This window comes from Pteropus medius, unplaced genomic scaffold, assembly GCF_902729225.1.
Source record: "Pteropus medius unplaced genomic scaffold, Ma_sr-lr_union100, whole genome shotgun sequence".
NCBI classification, from domain to species: Eukaryota; Metazoa; Chordata; class Mammalia; order Chiroptera; family Pteropodidae; genus Pteropus; species Pteropus medius.
This window is the reverse complement of record NW_024344370.1, coordinates 4963972-4984360: the sequence shown is the minus strand read 5'-3', so window position 1 is coordinate 4984360 and position 20389 is coordinate 4963972. Positions and strand designations below refer to the sequence as shown.

The 20389-nt window shown below is 33.7% G+C and overlaps 1 protein-coding gene across 4 annotated transcripts in view; it reads right to left on the bottom strand.

The window, feature by feature from the left end:
- GPBP1 (GC-rich promoter binding protein 1) overlaps nucleotides 1-20389 on the bottom strand; it is a 70789-nt gene that overhangs the window by 11242 nt on the left and 39158 nt on the right. For 2 of the 4 annotated variants that reach the window (XM_039869976.1, XM_039869977.1), the window contains 8 exons: nucleotides 14061-14184; nucleotides 13713-13936; nucleotides 11077-11143; nucleotides 9961-10020; nucleotides 3724-3908; nucleotides 2960-3100; nucleotides 1453-1620; nucleotides 805-992 (listed from right to left, as the gene is read on the bottom strand). In XM_039869976.1, coding sequence (XP_039725910.1) covers nucleotides 805-992; nucleotides 1453-1620; nucleotides 2960-3100; nucleotides 3724-3908; nucleotides 9961-10020; nucleotides 11077-11143; nucleotides 13713-13936; nucleotides 14061-14184 — 1157 coding nt within the window. The remainder of the gene's footprint in view (nucleotides 1-804; nucleotides 993-1452; nucleotides 1621-2959; nucleotides 3101-3723; nucleotides 3909-9960; nucleotides 10021-11076; nucleotides 11144-13712; nucleotides 13937-14060; nucleotides 14185-20389) is intronic. The other 2 variants (XM_039869978.1, XM_039869979.1) reach the window with 1 other exon arrangement.

Here is a 20389-nt window from a genome sequence, read left to right as displayed (position 1 = left end):
AATGTTCAACATGGTTAATCATTAGGTTAAAATGCATGTTAAATGCATGTTAAAAACCACAAAAAGATACTACTTCATATCCATGAGAATGGCTATAATCAAAAAGACAGATAGTGTTGGCAAGAATATGGAGAAATCAGAATATTTATATGTTGATGAGAATGTAAAATGGTACACTCGTTTTGGAAAAGTTTGGCAGTCTCTCAAAATGTTAAGCATAAGTCCAGCAATTCCGTTCCTAGATATCTACCCAAAAGAAATAAAATCAAGTCCATACAAAAACATGCACATGAATGTTCATAGTAGCATTATCCAGAATACTCAAAAACTATGAACAACCCAAATATCCATCAACTGATGAACAAATGTGGTAGAGCCATACAGTGTACTATTTGGCAACAAAAAAGAATATGAACCTTGAAAGCATTATGCTAAGTGAAAGAGCCATACATAAAAGACAAAATATTGCATGATTCCACTTACATAAAATATCCAGAAAAGGCAAATCTATAGGTACAGAAAGTAGATTGGTGGTTGCCTATGACAGAGAGTAAAAATGAGTAGTAACTGAAAGAAACAGAGTTTCTTTCAGGGGCAATGGAAATGTTCTAAAATTAGACTGTGATGACAGCTGCACAACTCTGGAATATACCAAAATATCACTGAATTGTACATTTAAAATGGGTGACATTTATGGTATATAAATTATTTATCAATAAAGCTGTTAAAAAATACATCACAACATTTATATAATACCAAAATCCTGAATATAAAAACTGCAGAGAAGTAAAAATAAATACTAACCTGTGTTCTGCCTCAAGTGAACTTGAAAGAACATCAGTTTGTGGGAAGGTTGAAGACCGGATGATTTGTTGGGAAATAACCGAGGCATTGCCATTCTCTTGTGGAATTTCATTTTCATCAAAGTTTCGGTTTATATCTCTTTCTTGGTGAGTACTATTGCTGTTATGCAAATTAAATGAGTCGTCATCCTGATTTTTAGGGAGTTCAAAAAGAATGAGTTAGAGAATACAGTTGTTAAAAACTTTAATAGATCCTGGTTAATGTTCATTGATAATACATAAATGTAATACTTACTAAATGTAGAAGAAATTCTCATAAGGTAGAAAAACTAAACTGTGATGGATACCCATAGCTTTCTATTTATTCACATTTATATGACAAAAGCAAAACCCAAAGAGTAAAGGTAGACAGCATGGGGAAAACAATAGAAAACACATTAATGGGAATTTTTTAAAATTTCTGCACAGGAACTACAGAATGAGAAAAATCTACTTTAGAAAGTCATTACTTATGCAAATAGCTTGCTAGCCAGGCTTGCTTTCAGGGAGATAAAAATTTGAAGTTTATTCATGGGTCCTAAATGATATCTGCCCAAATATTTTAATGACATGTTAATGTCAAACCAAGACTTACTGCAAGTTCGATTACCTTCTCTGAGCCAGCATGGCTTTCATCTTCATGTTCCTCTTCTACTCTGTCCCTTTTCAATGCTTTCAAAAATTCACTCTTCTTATCAGTGCGCATTCGTGTCAGTTTGGTTAGACGAGGCTGCTGATTAAGTTTGTCAACAGGTGAAGAGGAATTTGAGCGATTACACTAAGAAAAAGAACAGAAATATTGATAAATATGTAGACAGAAGACTAATGTCAATATAAAGCTCACAACTACAACTTCCTCTTTCATTTCACCTTCACAATATAAAACTGATGCTAAAGTTTATTTCAAAGACATTTTCCTCTCACCCTGTATATTTTACCTATCTCACTGAATGAGTAAACAAAAAACATTTCTTATCCCAGAAATAATTAAGGTCTGGTAACATAAAGAACTAACACTCTAAATTAGGCGTTTAAATACTATTTTATAAAATAGATCTTTAAACTGTTTAAACATTTCTGTAATACATAGAAGAGCAGTTACTAAAACTGTGTTCCACAGAGTTCTATAGCTCTAATAACAGCTCCAAGATGATCTATTTTATAATTATTTACATGCAGGTACACATAGGGTTGGTTAATCGAGTAGGATTTCACCAGGGAAAATTTTTGAGAAAGAGCAGGAGGGAAAGGAAAAGGAAACACGTACTGACATCTTTTTGATTTTGGTGTTTTGACAGTGGAATAATAGAAAACAAGATGTTTGATCTTTGCATCACAGAGATTTTTAACAATGGCAATAAACCATAATGCTTAAATATGGGCAATAATGTCTGTAGACTAGAATCAGTCTAAGCCTCAATTAACCAGCTAAGAATGCTAGTCCTTCCATCAAAGCTCTAAAATTCTGTGACTGAGAACTAGTATATAAGGGGCTATGCTGTTCCAATATAGTACCCAGAGCAATTTCAGGTATACTTATATAGTCACAAGTGACCCTGAACTAGTAAGAAAACACCCTGGTATGGAAGCTTCAGAAACCTAATCAAATGATAGAGAAAATACTTAACCTAATCAAATGATAGAGAAAATACTTAAGTTATATGAAGTCAGTTCAATATCAGTATACACCTTTCCCTCTCTTCCTTCCCTCTACCCCCAAGTGTTAACACTAGTAAAATGTCCATCAGCCCCAAAAGAAGATAATATAATACAAATTCTCAATTTTAGTCAAGGTTCAATCATATGCATAGCTACCACAAATGTCAAAATTGCAACTGTCATAATTCTTTCCTTTAAAATTATTCTAGTCAATGGGAACATGAATTTCACTGTATTATTTTCTCTACATCTGAGATATTTGGAAATTTTCATTAAAACTTTTAAAAATTATTCCTACTTAACACGCAAAAATGTTAGCAAATTGAGCAGCATCTAAATCAAGTTTTCTGAAAGTATAAAACATTTCATTTTAACGTATTTAATAAACCTATGCCTTTTGCTATAAATTATTCATGATTAAGATATGTTGCATTCCTCAGAAATTTTAAATACCATACCTCTTTCACTGAAGTTGTTGATGGACTAAAATTCTTGGCAGTTGATTTAAAAGCATTGAAGTTACCAACACCATATGTAGACTCATGAGAGAAGGCAGTCCCAACTTTATTTTCTTTAGTTTGGCTTTTCCATTGTGTAGGCTAAAGAAAAACACAGAGACATTAATATGTATTCAAAAACACTATAGAGAAAAATAAAAAAAGCAAATACTATAAAGATGTGGCTCATAAAAACAATTATTTTTGTAATATATCTTAATTATTCCTACATGATTGATTCTCTTGTATCTTTTTCTACAAATAAAATCAAAGGTTGGAATTCAGATAAAAACATTTGATCACATTGCTATTTTTTCAATTGCTATTTTTTCAATTTTGTAAACCTAAAGTTAGGTTTCTTTTGCCTAATATCAAGAAAACAAAAGTGGGTGTTTCAAAAACCTAAAACAGAACACCAAGGAAACAGCATTATATGTTATTATTAAGCAATTATATCACAGATGCAAAACTATTTTTTGCATAGATGCAAAAAATTTTATAGATTTCATTAACTATTAAAACAAGAAAGCACATACATGACCAAGCAAACGCACATATCATATAAAAGATAATTAAAATTAATGACACGCAAGCTAACTCTTTCCATTTATAAGTCAATAACCAACTATATCCCCACGACTAGGTGTAAAATTTTTAACATTATTTTCCCAAAGTAACTCAACTGATAAACTTAAAGTCTGTATTTTTAGCAATTTAAAACTTACTTTTGTAGGTGGAGCAGCAGGTTTAGGGACTAAACCTTTATAAACACTTGGACCAGTCCCGTTCTTAACTGGCTGTGACTGAAGATTTCCTACTACTGGGAATCCAGATAGCTGTAAATCTTTTGTATTACCTTTCTTAATGACCAGCATCCTTGGAGTTCTAGATTTAGGATTTGGAGGATATTCTGCATAAATAAAGTATGAGCAAGAGTCACACACAGTTTAAAATTTTAACATAAAATTAAACCACCAAAAGAATAGTATGTTCCAAAGTTTGATTACATTTTTTAAATAATAGCTGCTTCCTGGGTGAAATAATTAAACTAAGTAAGTATAAACTACACTGCTGTTTAAGAAATACAGCTAAAACATAATTGAACAAATCATAGCAAGAATTCAGCAATGTCAAGTAATACAGATGAATTCAGCTGACAGTGCCCTAGGAGGTTAACTATAACCAAATCAAGATTAATTACATTCTAACATTTTTCATTAATTTTTTTAAATTATAATTTTCGTTGTAATGCCACTTAAAATTTGGAATATAAAGTATATTTTCCTCTTTCCCATTTTGAAAAGAGAATTTTCCTAATTCTCTCATTTTTATCTCACTTATAATTACCAATAAGCAAGGAACTACAGTTCCTCTATTCTAAGTTTGTACTTAAGTTATGACTAATGAAAGAGAGTTCTATTTTCATAATATCAATTCATTCAAATATTTACTGATCATCTAACTATACTGAAGGCATTATGCAAGTTTCAGGGTAACCAACTCAATCCTAGTCTCTGAAGACAGTATTAAGAATAATAGTTGCTAACTAAAAGCTTTTTTCAAGACCACTGCAATTGTTAAAATATAAAAAAACTACTAGAGTTTAATCAGTGTATGTGTAATCAAACAGGTGTTGCACGTGAGCATGTTCACAATTATTCCAATGAAATATGGCTTTCTTTCTTTGGAAAAATTCTGAAAGCATCAGCTTCATAGTTAGAAATCTTTATAGGATAAAAGAATTAACTTGAGAGAAATCCCAGAAAATCTAAATTAAAATTAGTTTACATATTAAATAATATATGATTCTGTGAGATTGTTAAGTTTGTGATACTGCTCCACCTCCTACAAACCAAACTTACACTGGATCATCTCAAAAACTAAACAAAGACTCTGAGGGACATGGAGGGACTCTCAAAGTTCATTTGAGGCTACATATTCTTTAAAATATAGAGCTGGTATGGTGCTTCATTAATTGTAATGCTGAAGGATAAAACAACAAGGACTTAAAGCAAACTGAGAAAAGATTCATCTTTCCAAAAATTAAACACATGTTAATCTACAAGGACAAACATTCCAACTTCTTCTTGGCTGCCTAAAAAGGCCCAAGATATGAATGCTAAGAAAGATATCTTCAGACAAACAAGAATACAGAAATTATATCACCAATACACAGCTTTTCTGAAAAACTTACAAAAAGAAGTCAATAAAACAAAGATAAAGAATAAAGATCTTAAACAGAGGTCAATTAACAATAAATAGTACTAAAACAATTTAAATTTTGCAATTATTGCTTTTGGTCAAAAGATGACTGTATGAATGAAATGGTAAAGAAAAAAGATTCTTGAAATTAAAATATAAGAGAAAACCTTAACATTAACAGCCTGGTACTCAAAATTTAAAATAAAGGCAACTCAGGAATCTGAGAAATGACTGATACTAGGAAATGCAAAAGGTGATAGGAGTTTGTAAGGTCTCATCTCAGAAAAATCCAAGTGATGAAGGAGGGGCAATTCTACCAGTATGCCACTTAAATAAGTTCAAATACAACTGATTAAGACTTCCAATTCTACTCAATATCAACAAATAAGCACACAAGTTTATCTTCTCTTCTAGAGCCTTATATTAAAATTACTAAACTGAGAGAAGAAAACAAATACAACAGTAAAGAACATAAAAAGGGTCATCAGCAAGGAGTGATTCCAACACATTTCTAGAGACATAAAGGAAAAAACTTTAGAGTATGCACAAAGGAACCAAACTAAACAGGGAGTTATTCTGTTATTCTGTCCTGTAGAATCTTGTACTATAGACTGGGAGTTGGAAATGCCATTTATGACGCAGGACAAAAAAAAAAACTTTTTTAAGATAAAAATCAATCACCAAGAAAAGATCCTTACTAAAGTAAATCCTAAACGATGTACTATGGGTGCTGGGGGGGGGGGGGGGGACCTTACATCTCATATGAAAGGTTGAAGATACAAGAAGAAAAAGATGTTTTGTACATAAGCAATTACTGATTGAAATTTTAAAGGCAGAAGAGAAGTGGATAAGCAAGCAGGAATGTTATCTTTAAGCTTCAATATAGTTTATGACTACCAAGTTTTTCGTTCCTACAACTGGATTCTTAGACACGTAGGAGTAAGAAATATGCTGTTTCCTCAAAGAGGCCTTCAATGCAAACAATGATAGAATATCCTATAAAACAGAAAGTGAAGCCTAGGAAATCAGAAAGAGAAGAATAGGTAGAAAAAATAAGGAACCTAAAGGAATATGACTAGGAGGGAAGAGAAGCAGACATAGCACTAATGCACTTAAGTACATTCATATTCAAATATTATAGTTCAGAGATTAACATGTGCTTTTGTACTAGATTTATAATTTTAATGCCTGCACCCTTATAACCTTTCGTCTATAAAATGGAAAACAACAGTTCATGTCTCGAAATTACTGATATTTTCTTTAAAATACTAGAAAAAATCTCCATAAAAATTATATACTGTTTACTATAATAGCTTCCAAATATATTTTAATTAATGGTGTCCTTTTTTGAGAATTTCAGGTTGACCCACAAGAGTGCAGAAGAAATTCTAACACAAATAAACACGTCAGTAGAACTATGCATATATGTGTATGTGTGTGTGTGTGTATGTATGTATGTATGTATATATATATATATATATATATATAACTTAAAACTGCCCATTTAAGAACAAGAAAGTGTTCCTAATGGTAACAGTTACATTTTAGTAATGGAAGAAATAATGGCAGCACTAATAGCCAAAAACTTAATCTGCATCATTTATATCCATTTTATATTACTTATAAACTGGTTCACCTATTCATAGATTCTCTCTAAAATTCTCCTGACACAAACCTTTCGAACTAAGTGTTGAAGCTGTTGGATTCAAACAGTATCCAATGTCTCCTTCTACACTTTTCCCATTTCTTTGGTAAACTATATGGAAAAGACCCAAATTACTTATTCTTTTAAAGAGAAAATTTATGTATTGATGAAAAGCTTTAACACTTAAATAAAAGAATTAGAAAGTGACCTTGGTAACTTTCCTCTATAAATTACATGTGCATATTAACCCAAGCTCATATAAGCAGGTATTCCCATTCAAATTTAAGTTCAAAACACCTGAAGCATATATGATTTTGGATTTTCATATCATTATTTCCCTTTATTCTCACAAACTATAATCTGTCAATAACTGATGTTAAATATTCCTTTATCATCCTGTTATTAATGCTCCCCTATTATCTGTGAATATTAGTTTTATTCCTTAAATAGGAAGTCAATGGTAATGGGGGAGTGGCTCAATTCTTTGGAAGAAAAATGAATAGTATCAGCACAACCGATCCCGTCTCATCTCGGAAGCTAAGCAGGGTCGGGAGCCTGGTTAGTACTTGGATGGGAGACCTCCCAGGAATACCAGGTGCTGTAAGCGTTTTTAAAAAATCATTCTTTAAATAAAAGTGGAAATATATATATATATATCACCAGATATAATATAATACAAAGTAAATTGGCCACATGCATGATTCAGAGCTGACATCTCAATTTCTATCCTTTCATATATCCTATATATATGTGCCATACATTTTTTCTGATTCAATCACTGACTAGTTTATGCTTTGATCACTTAGAAACTTTTTTGCCTTTTAATAAACCTACTAGAATCTCTCTTGCTTATTGAATTTGAACATAATTAGCTAACATTAAACACCTGTAACATGATCAAGGCTTTTACACAGTAGACAAACATTAATAATGCTTTTCTCATTAGGATTATTGTGATGATCCTCATCTCACAGGCAAGAAAATTCACTCAGAAATTAAAAACAATCTTCCCAAAGTCTAAAGAACCAGTAAATAAAAGAACTAATGTTAGGACCCAGATCTATAGTGGTTAAGTATGTTGCCAAAGTCAACATACTTAACCACTATACTATACTACTGAAGAAAATGGAAATTAAACTATTCCTATCCAGATACTTAAAAATGTTTACCATTTCTAATTCAAAATAATAACAAGCCTATAACTGAATGATCAGAATAAGGGGCTTGTGAGTGTGCACTACCAAGTGACATCAGGGTCCAATCTTTCCTTCCACCATCACACTGATGCCAGTTATTAAGTGTCCTCATTATCTTGACACAAGAAAAGAAACAACTTTAATGTGTCAACAAAAGCATATAGCCAAGTGAAGAGTAAACAGTAATTTGAATTAAGTTCTCACACAATTTGAGGAAACTTAGTCACATAAGATACAATACACAAATATCAAACTCGAAGAATCCATACTACAGCAACTAATACAAATTCGTGCTGTGAACACTAATTTTAATACAGAAAAATAATTTGATTATTTTTATACAGATTAAAGCTGTTTTGATTTTATTAGTTTTGAATTTTTAATTTAATGTACAAATCTGTTTTGTTTTATAGTAGTATGAGTGTTAATAAATGAGTTTCACTAACTTATAATGTATGTCAATGGCAACGGTATATAGTACTTTTCCTGTAACAATCCACCTTTAAGAACTAGCCATGTATTTGCTTTGATTTATTTGATTTAAGGCTAAACAAATAAAATTCTTAAAAATAAACTTTAAGGCTCTTAAGAGGTAGTCTATCAAGTATGAGCAAAAATCATCAAATTATCAAGGAATAGACACAAATATAAATGCTGAGTTAAAACAAAACTATGTTTTAGTTCACTACTAATGACTGTAATTTTTCATTATTTAGAATCTAAAACACTATGTTAGGCTCTGCCAATAACATACTGCTGATATGTTGTGTCAACACAAAAATGGCCAAACTTCTGAAAACACACAAATCAGTCACTAATTATGTCTCAAAGTGCATACAAACACATATTAAATATGGATCATTTTATCTCCTCTTTCTCAACTCCAAACAAATCAATCACACAACTAAATTATTTTAAAATTCTCACTGGCACATTGAAATAACTTGAATTTTTGTTTTACTTTTAAATTATTAAGAACATGGAAATAAGATTCATTTACCAAGCATTAATCTTATGTACCAAACGACAGTGATCCTGGTTAAGATCAACACACTACAGAAGTCACAGACAGAAGCTGCATGAGGTGTTCTCAATAAATCTAATTAAGTTTTAAACAGAATTAAACTTATGTAACTATATTTTAAATAATTTACTTTCCCTCAATGTATTTTTTAAATTGGGATATGTTTAGATTCCTGTGATTTTCGGTCTATAAAAGGATAGTTTCAGGGACAAACTGGTTTTTTACTATATATTACATGTCCATTAAATTTTTACTTACCTGGAAGGAAGTAGCACTAGAAAAGTTCTATTGTAGTCTTTCCTAAATTTCTCTCATGTCTTCCTCAGGAACATAGCTATTTTAAATATTGCAATGGGTAAAACAATATTTGGAAACCCAGGGGGGAAACTGAGAAAGGAATAGTGAAGTATAATACAATGAAACTTTCATTGTATTCCTAAAGTAAGTACTGGGAATTTAACAACCAAACCACAATTAACCATTTTCTTTTTTCTAATGCAGACACACTTCTTAGTTTACATAAGACACACTAACGAGTACATCTTCCTTTTAAACATCTTTTCAACTAGTACTCAAAATCCTTACACCAACTCTGAAACAGCAGAACCAAAATTTTTATATTAATACACTGTATTCTCAATATTTTCAAAGATGTTATTTGCCTTTAAATCATTTCTAATATTAAAATTAACCAAGGATCAATACCAAAAGTATCTATATGTAGTTTTATCTGACAAACGCTCACTGACATGCTCAACTTTTTAATTTACTTTCATTCTAATCAAATCCAAGTTATTCCTAATTTCTTAGAGATTCTATTTAACACCTTCCAGGTGATTCTATATTCTTATGCAATCAGCTGTTCCCAGAAAAACTGAATAATAAGGAAACATACCTAAGAGAGGAGCTTGGGAGATTTTTTTGGTTGGGTATGTGTGTGTCTGGGCGTGTAGGCCTGGGGAGAGTGGTAGAAATACTAATTTGCAATACAGAAAAAACAATGCCATTCACATGGTTCTAACAAAAGTGTCTGACCACCCCCACCCCCACCCTCAAAAAGCCCATAATAAATAGGGAGATTAAAAGTAAACAAAATTCCCCAGAGTATCACCCCATAAATACAATAAAGAACAGCACAGGAAGTGGCAAAGTTTAAAATAATGCCTTCATTGTTAGGACTAGAATGCTGTCATAAGCCACAATCCTTTTGTTTTGGTTAAGTTGTTGATTTTCAATAGAAACATACAAATGAACACGTGTACAAGTTCCAAAGTGAATACATCACCTTTGAATTTGGTATCAAATAATTAAATTTTTCAGATATCAAATCTTCATATAAATTTTTCCATTATTTTAAACTTCACTTGAATCTTTAAAAAGCTGTCTAATTTATACTACATGAGTGCAGTTTAATCTTTTGTAAGATGCTATCAAATTAAACTCAGAAGTTTTAAAGAAAAGGGAGTTATTACCAGAAAAACTGTCAATAAGCTTTGACAATCAAAAAGGCAAATAATTTCAAATAGACTCATTCCAGAAGGCAAATTTATACAATTATATTTAATACTTTCTATGTATAATCATTTTCGTAGCTAACAAATTTATGTCACACTATGATTAGAAGTACTTATCTTTCCAGTTAACCAAGTTTTCAACTTTGAAAAACTAAAAATTTAAACTAAGTTTTGTTTCTTTAGATTATCAGGTTGCTCTCAAATGACATTCATTCATTACATTAACTTACGACCATTTTTAAAAAATTTGTATTTGAGTATACTTAATGGTACTAACATGTGCAAATCAACTATTTTGACTCAAACTCTTCTTCTATCCCCAATATCTTGTTTTTAAAAGATAAGTGCCACCTTTTTTTTGTAGCTTAGCACATCAAAATAGATATTTAAAAGGGAACGCTTAATTCTAGCCTACTATTTATTAAAAAAAAACAAAACAAAATGAAACCTACAAATAACATTTTATACCCCTGGAAGATAGATCAAAAATTACTTACCCCATACACCTGCAGCTAGAGACTTATTCTGATTTGGTTCTCTCTCATATTCAGGATTTAAAGACGGCTGAAAGAAAATTGGAATAGAAAGAATACAAAAAATGTTTAAACTGCTCACATTTTTTTAAATGACATCTCAAAACCATACTGAAATACCTGATATAATCGACTCAACAATTAAAGGTTAATTATATTCATAAACCTTACTTTCAGCTTATTCTATTAAAATGGTTACCATCTATTCTCACTCTTATCCTAGGAAAACAAGGAAAGTGTCTTTATATATTCTCCTCATCCCGACAGAGAAAAAGTGTCAATTACAAAACAACAACAACAACAGAGTAAACACAAGATGATATAGTCTGCATCAATCTGAGAAATATCCTTTCTCAGCATAAATAAGGGCAAGAGTGGGGAAGAGGAAAATCAAACCATTCCAACTCTTTCATTGTATGTTCATTGCTGGGTGCTTTAGTTAACACACTCATTCTCAAAACAAAGTGCAAATTTTTATTTTAATAAGCGATGCTCAGGATATTAAAAAGAAAACTGAGCTGAGCATTAAATGTGTACTCTAAAGCTAATCTTAGGTGTTTGCCCTCTAAAATCCTAAATTTCTAGTAATTATATCAATATTTTTCATATTACCTAGCAACATAGCTTGCAGTAAAGGTGCTTAACATGTGTTGAATAAGATGAATCCTAATACATTTTAATTACCCACAAAAGTGAATTATTAACTCTACTGACACTACCATAAAGCCCCAAAGAGTATGCACACACACTAGTATGAATTCCTTGATATAAACTAAATAGAATTGAGAGGACTTTGGTGGAGGTTATACACTCTTTTCAATAATACAGTATACGAAATTACAATATAGGTGTATATTCCAGGTCTAGAATTGTAAAAGCTGATGCGCACCACCATGAAAGTGGACTGGGGTATAATATAACAATAGCAGCAACTAGATTTTATTGCATGCTTGCTATGTGTCAGGCACTGTTTTAAGTGATTTCCTTGTACTACTCATTTAACCCTCACAACACTATGAAAGCATACTATTTATCATTATTGATTATAAAAATTCCATTTTATGGTATTAGCAAGTTGATAAAAATAGGCCACTGAAATGAAAAGACATAGTGATTCCAAGGTTATCTGATTACAGGATCTAAGAATAATCTTTTGTTCTTCTCTTTCCCTCACAACTCCCCTACCATAAATCTAATCAAAGTCTCTCACTTCCACTCTCCACCCTATCTACCAAACTATATCCAAAACCATTATCTCATCACGGCTATCCAGGTCAAGCCATCGTTTTCTGAGCTATTGCCAATGCTTCCTAACTTGGTTTTCCTGTTCTCACTCTAACCCATTCAAGATCTAACAACTGGCATAGTCTAAAAACCTAAAATCAGCTCACATGACTGCACTCCAGAGGCTTCAGGCTGCATTTGTAGTTAAAAGTCCTACTCAATTAAAACCCTTTCCTACTCCTCTAACATGGTCTACTACTATTCTTTATCCATATTGGCCTAACTTACATTCCTTAAACATGACAAGCTTACTCCTACTTTAGGGCATACACACTAGCTCTTCCCCTTTTCCCCCCCAGTCTTAAAAAACCTCATTGATTAAATCCTAGATTAAATGATACTTCCCTAGAGAAACCTCTCCTTACTTCCAAAACCAAAGTAGCCATCCAGTCACTTCCTATCCAAATTCTCTGCAAAATACTAATTATTTTTCTTTTTATTTTCTGAAAGTCCCCAACAGTATAGAAACTCATTAAGAGTAGAGACCTTGCCTATTTTATTCATCTACGTATTCTGAGGGCCAAGAACAGCTAGACTCATAGAGCTACTCATATAATGAATGAATGAACATACACACAGAAATAAATTACTAGCAATGAATCACAAGAACTAGATAAGTAAGAATGTACACTAGGTAATTTTCATATAACTTGAGAAAAGTGTTTAGATATGCCACATGGTGAGATTTACAAATAGGAAAAAAAAATTAAGAATATTCTGTTTCTAATTAATTCATATTTTTTTCAGTAGTGGAGTTAACATTCCTAATTGTATCTGACCTAGGTTAACTATCAGTGTGCCTTCCCTAACCATGAAAAAACTTTTGAATAAAGCAGCCGAAACAAAAAGGAGCTAGCTATCCTGGGTTTAGCTTAAGAGTCAGATTAAAGTGTTACTTAAAAAAGATAATCTAAGTAAAATGTACTGCTAAAATATTATTTTCAAAAATTTGCAGCTTTTTAGAGATAATATTATGATACACTTGCAAATAAGCCTCTAAACTCAGCCATTATTTTTAGGGGAGAGTGTTTAAATTTCTATAAGGAATAAAATGACATAAATTTATCAAAAATTTTAAAAGACCACATGGTAAGTGAGACACAGGAATAAGTAGGAGGAAGGAGAGGAGAATGAAGGGTGGGAGAGGGGAGAATTATGAACAAAAGCTTACAAAACGTATGGACTAAAAATAATTGGGCCTATAAAGGGTGATCTCTGTAGAAAATGAACTGTCCTGATAAAACGTCATGAGAGCCTTGCTACTAAAATGGCACCTGCAGAAATCTCATTGGTAACTAAAATTAAAAGAAACTTACAAAATCCTCAGCCTCAAACTGTTTGCGTTCTCTCTTGTCGTCTTTCCTCCCTGTTTCATTGTCAGGTATGTTGTTTTCATGTAGTCCTTGGCTTTTTCCAGAATGGAAAATACTGCTACGAGAACGGGAACTTCCACCATGGTATCCCCCTCGATGATTTATGTTTTCAGTACCATTTCTTCCATGTGTACGCCATCCATTTTTTTCTTTCCTTCCAAAGTTACCTTTTTTAGATAATGTCAAAGTATTACAAATTCAAAGAAAATGGTTATGCTTAAAGACTGAATCACAATGAAAACATTCTAAAAGAAAAATCCTTAAATTCTATCATTCCTTAGCAAATTATACCTCCATTAGGACGTCCAATACCAGAATCAAAGCCATCTGAAGAGTTATGTCGTCGACGATTCACATCATAACGATTTTCTGTCCACGAAAAGTTTTCAGAATGCTTCTCAAAATTCAGTGATGACTGAAACATTAAGAGTATGTAGGTGAACATATATTTACAACCTAAATATAATTTTAAAAGCTAACAATACTCTGGTTTATTTTACTTCCAAGAATTTTCAGTGGTTAAAAAGAACAGTCTGTAGTCACTTTCAATGTGTTTGGTGACTGGTAACTTATAAGATAGATTCTATCGTTGGTCTATTTTCTTCTACCTAATGGAAATAAGAGCATCATCCTGAAAGAGCTGAACAACTACATCTACTTACCCCAAAACTTTAAAGGTAAAATGCCTAAGTGAAACAAGGCAAAATATAGTGTATTTCTCAACAAAATGTAACATTCTGTATCATACACTACTTGATTTAAATAGCTCGATATTTTCTTCAATATCAGAAACGTACAGCAAATGAAGCTACAGTGTTAAGTTCTCTAGATTTATTTCCAAACTCCTCTCACCCAAAAATATTTTAAAAAATATATCCCAAGAATGTAATATATTTTTTAAAATTATGTGTATAAAAAACCAACTATTTATAAAAGTTGCTGGTTTTCCCTGATATTAATCTGATAAAATCACAATCAAAACTTCGAAAAATCTTTTTTTTAATGCCCTGATCATTTCTCTGGGTTGTATTGATGTTATAATTTCCTCCAGGACAAAGAGAGGAGTTCCCCCGTTGTAATATGAACCTACGACACATACCCATATTGTCTAAGACTACCCCTGTGCAACTTATTGGTGCTGGTTCCCCTACTACCTCTGGCCTCATACTGTCTGCTATGCTTACAAGATAAAGTTTTTAATCATCTCGTATCTTCTGTCAGTATCCACGAAACACTAGCTTTAGCTTGCTAAGGTTGCAAGTAGGTAGGGTAAAAATCAAAACTCTGAACAGACCCTAACAATTTTGATGATGACAATGTGATGCTGACAGAGTTAAAATTTTCTGGAGGAAAAAAAAAGACAAGGGTTCTCCTGAGTCAGATTACGGAACATGAGAAGGCTCTCAAGGATCTGGTAGCAACTGTTCTTGTCCAAAGGTTAGGTAGAAATAGGGGTCTCTCACTGTTTAGCAGCCAAATGGAAAGGGGTAGGATTGAAACAAGGTACCCAAATAGTGCTTTGGTTGTTAATTTTCCTTTGAGCAAGAGAAAGAAAAGATGTTTTATCATGACGATGGGGTCCCAGCTACAAGGCAATATGGCTGTGGCTGCTAAGTCAAGGGATCTCCAAAGCTGACATAAATAGTGTCAGTAACGAGGGCACAGAGTTTTGGAAAGACTGAAAACATTAGAACTCAATTTGTTAAGGCTGAGCTGCTGCTGCCTACCCTGGAGTGAAAGTGTTCTGTGCCCTCTATACTTCCTCATCCCTTCCTTGCCCACTACACTGACCTTGGCTGCTTTAATGAAAAGATCAAGTATGTGGAACTTAAGGAAAAGGAAAGACAAATGTGTATACTTCTGTTGGACACAGGCATCCAAGTCACCACTGTATCTACTCCTGTGGCAGGAAGACAGTACTAAGCATAGGGGTAACAAAGTGAGGCAAAACCAGGGCAGTGTGGTGCATGAGGGCAGGAAAGACCCCAACCTGGATGTGTGCTGGATCCAGGAGGTACACAGAAGAGGCCACACCATTCCAAGGTTGAGGAGACAGAAGAAAAACAAAAAGCCTCCTAGTCACCTATGCAATCCCTAGAGCGGTAGTCTTCCTCACCACATTGCACTTTCCTACATTCCGAGCTAAAGAAATAATTTATTTAGTCTCCTGAAAGTTTAGATTGCAGATCCGATATGCAAGTACTACACTCCTTAATTTGTGTCCCCATAGTAGGAAAAGATGCTCTAGTGTCTTAATTTGACTGATAGAGCTTGAAAAAAATTTAGCAGTTAAGAAAGGGAAACTAAAGTGATCTTGCAGGTGAGGCTTTTAGGCCAATCGTATGTACTATTGTGTTTTACAGTTGTGTTAGTATTGTTACATGCTTGTACTGAAAATGTTCAAGATTCTCCTATGTGGGGAATACAAGTTGACAGGTGAGTCCCGTACCATCCTGTTCCAGATGCTCTAGCAAAAACAGTATAGGGTCCCAGAATAAAAGAAATCAAGAAATGTACTTGAAAATTTGCCAGCTAGTGGAATATACAGAGGCTATTCCTCAGTACAGCAGTGCCATCTGCCTGATAAATGTACCAAGTACACTACTTTTTTAAAAAGAATGTGGCTCTTGCCCTACCACTGAGGTCTTATCAAAAGTGAACTCAAACTAAGAACCAAAAAAAGGGCCCACTAGGGCTCCTGATCAACTGGAAACAGTGTGTTCAAGGGTGCAGCAGGCCTGATCCTAGGGACATTTCAGTTCTGCATGAAGAAGTGGCAACTACTCTTTGAGGTTAACCTTATTCTCCTCCCTGCCATCTGTAACAAGCTACTGCTTCAATAAGGTTCTCAAATCACAGAAGTTTCCCTAAATGTCTGGGCCTCGTTTGCTGATGGTTCCACTAAGTTAAAAGATGGTAACGTACAATGAGTGGCAACTGCCATCCAGCTCCCAATAACTCTGAAAACCCAAATGGGTAAATGCCAGTCCATACAATGGGGAAATATGAAAGCTGTGACCCTTACCTTAGATAACATTCGTAAGGACTAAACATTCTATGTTTAACTGATTCGGGCTGTTGCCAATGGCCTAGACAACCTGTCACCTGAAAAACTATAGACTAGCAGATTAAAGGACATTTGTTTTTCTAATGTGGAAGCCACCACTGCATGCCAGTTGTGACTCCTGCAAGGTTGGTCCATTTGTCTCACTGTGAGGAAGGCCATATTATACAAGGGAAACTATATCAAACCTGTGACCACTTCTTGGGACGATCAATGATGTCTCATCACTGCTGAAAACTTTTTAGGTTATCGTGTTGCTACTGCAGTCTTATCTGCTCATTCTGGTCACATTCTTGTGACCCTTAAAATTAATCCATGTCATGTTTTTGGCATTCCAGGTCACTAACAGTCCAATAACAGTACATCTTTTGTCAAAAAGGCTATCCTGTGACAGACAAGTATTCAAAGTACTCAATGGACATTCCATACTCCCTACTATCCACAGGCACCGGTACTGTTAAGCATTCAAACAATCTCCTCAAAATTCAACTCAGAACAATCTACAACTCTATGTCCCTCACCTCTTCAAACACCTTAGTAAAACAGTTTTGGTCAGTGAATGCAGCACAGCCAAAAAGATATCACCTCCTCAGCCACTTCCTGGGTAGTAATCAGGATGAAAGAAGTAAAGAGATGAGAGATTATATGAGCCTATTTTAAAAATTAAGGAGTCAGCCTTGAATATCCCTGGACATGATATTTCTTTCTTTCTCCTAAGAGCAAATGCAGGCCAGACCTATCCTCGGGGTGATGACCTGGACAAAAAAGAACCTAAGGAATTCAGATAGTCTGATCTGGCCTTTCTGAGTTCTTTTGTTGAACTGTCATAGTCCTAGATCTGTAGACCATGAACATTTGCTTGAGTGCACTGCTAAGTCCCCCTACAAGTGTTCAATGTGGACCAAAGTGAGGGCTATAAAGGTATCTGCATATTATGTAAAATTGCCCTTGTTCCATTCACACCCAATTCCTAGGGATAAAATATCTGGGTGCAACTAGGGGATTATTTTTTAAAGTGAAATCATAGCTATTGGACTGGGACACACAGATCTCATCGCTGTAGAGAGTGTGCAAAAACCCCACCACCCAAAGAGGGAACTTCTTTGACCCCAGAAAGTACAGGGAAAAAGAACAACAATTAATGTTCTCCCTAATCCCTAGAACCAGCACTACTGCCTGAATCAAACAGCAGCTTTGGAGAACACTCTGATCCACTGCGAGATCTGTTATCCCCATCTATATGCTTTGAAATCAGAAAAGTTCATGTGGCCATCAAGACTCCTAGGGACAGATTCAGCAATTGGTTTTAACCAGACCTCCAGGTGATTATGATGTGGGATCAAAAAAAAAAAAAAAAAAGTCAATAGAGCATAAATGCATAAAAACATTGAAACCAGCACAACCGTTTCGTCTGGCTTATAAAAATGCATATGATTCTCCTAACACCTGAATAGTCTTAGGATATGCCACATACGGCAACTGAGGTTGCAACTAATAGTGACAATGTCCACATTTTTTAACCAAACTAATGTAATAGTAATCCGAATCAAGTTTAACAACAAATTCCAAACTGAAGTGATCTGTGTCTCTTTCATGTGGTATGTTTGTATGTGGGGGAAAATAAGCCACAGAATGTATTTTATTGAGGATGAGGGTCGCTTTTTGGCCCCCCTATTACCCCTGTAATTACAAGTAATGACACCAAAACTCAGGTCAGTTTAAACTCGTAATGGATAATAGCATGGCCTTATACCATATACTGGCTAGCTGGAAAAAAAAAAAAATCATCTACTGGTTCCTTCTAAAACTTACTTACAGTTGGCTGAATCCTGGCCTCACCCTGATGCTTAGGTTAGGTTGTTGACAGCAACCTTAATAAAATATTATTTATAAAGAGAAATTAAATGGATTTGGTCCTAGCAATGTTACAGTCATGTGAAAATTAAAGTTTGGCCAAGAACATTTAGGGCTGATGATGGGTAGACTATTGGGACAGGCAATCCTGTCCCAATCCTTGTATGGCCCATTTCTAAGAGTTATGTTTGCAGCAAGCAACATTAAGGAATAGGCAACGTCCTTCTGTGGGACAAAGAACAGGCTTATCATAAATGTGGTAGAGTCCCCACTCAGTGCAAGGGTAGCATCTACCTGGGCCCCTCCATGTCAATTCCCCAAAGTTTTAGGGTGCATGAAGAACCAGTGCCAACACCATGCTTATGCTGCTTGCTGTGTCATGAGTCATGAAGTTCTTAGTCTCTGACCGAGGAGCCTGTCTTCTACCAGCATCCATGAAACAATAACAGACTGGCGTATTAGCTTGCAAGTAGGATGAAATCGAGACCCTTCACAGACTAACACAAAACCAGCAGAATAAAATATGAATAAGAAATGCAAGTAAAAGAACTGAAAAGGTAGACAGAAAACTGACAGTATTTGTGAACAAATGACTGTCTGTATTTCAAAAAATCCAAAAGACATTACAGATTAAGAATCAATTAAGGTTGCTAGATATCATACTACAAGATACGATATATCCACAACAAAGACTTAATTAAAGCTTTTAAAAATAGTGACAAGTACTATAACGCCTCTGAGCACATCTAGTGAAATACATACAAGACGGAAAAAAACCTATGTAACTATATTTAGACATTAAGGATGCTATAAACACACACATGTATGTATGTGTATATTTCCTAAACCAGTTTGAAAAGAAAGGCAACCCAAAAGAAATAATAAACAAAGGATGTGAACAGAGAATTCAGATATATGTAATTCAATGCCTAAGAAACAGGGAAAATGCATTTTACAACAAAGATTAGCAAAACTTGTAACTGATAATGTGACCAAGTTTTGCCAAGAGCATAAAGAGAATAGTTATATGCATTATACAGAAGTATACCTCAGTACACCACATGGAAGATTCTGGCAGTATCTAATCAAGTCCCAGAAATTTTTGTAACTACAGGTTAGAGCCGTGCTATTTGAAGTTTGGTCCACAAACAGAATCAACATCACTCTGAAAAGTGTTAAAATGAGGGCTCCCTTGAGACCTACTGAAATCAGAATCTGTATTTTTAACAAAATCCTCAGGTTATCTTACTATTGTTAAAGTTTGAGGAGCACTGGCCTAGAAAATTTTTATCCATGTGTATAAGGAGATATTACAAGAGTATTCAATGCAGTACTCTATGTAACAGTCAAAAGTTATTAACAATCTAAACTTAAATAGATAAAAAATTGTATTGAGGTACAATACAGTTTTAAGATAAGATTAAATTTGTAGATAGCAACATAGAAGAAAAAAAATCTTAAAGAGAGTGAATGTAAAAGCCAGATACAGATATATAAATGATGATCATTTACATAAACTTTTTAAACACAGAGAATACTACTGACATTCACATATGTAATAATATAAGAACATGCACTGAGACTACCTCTGGTGAAAAAATGGAGACAAAAAAAAAAGACTGTGAAGATGTAAACAGTGGACTTCAACTGTATACATAATGTTTTATTTCCAAGAGATAAAGCTAATATGGCAAAATATTGA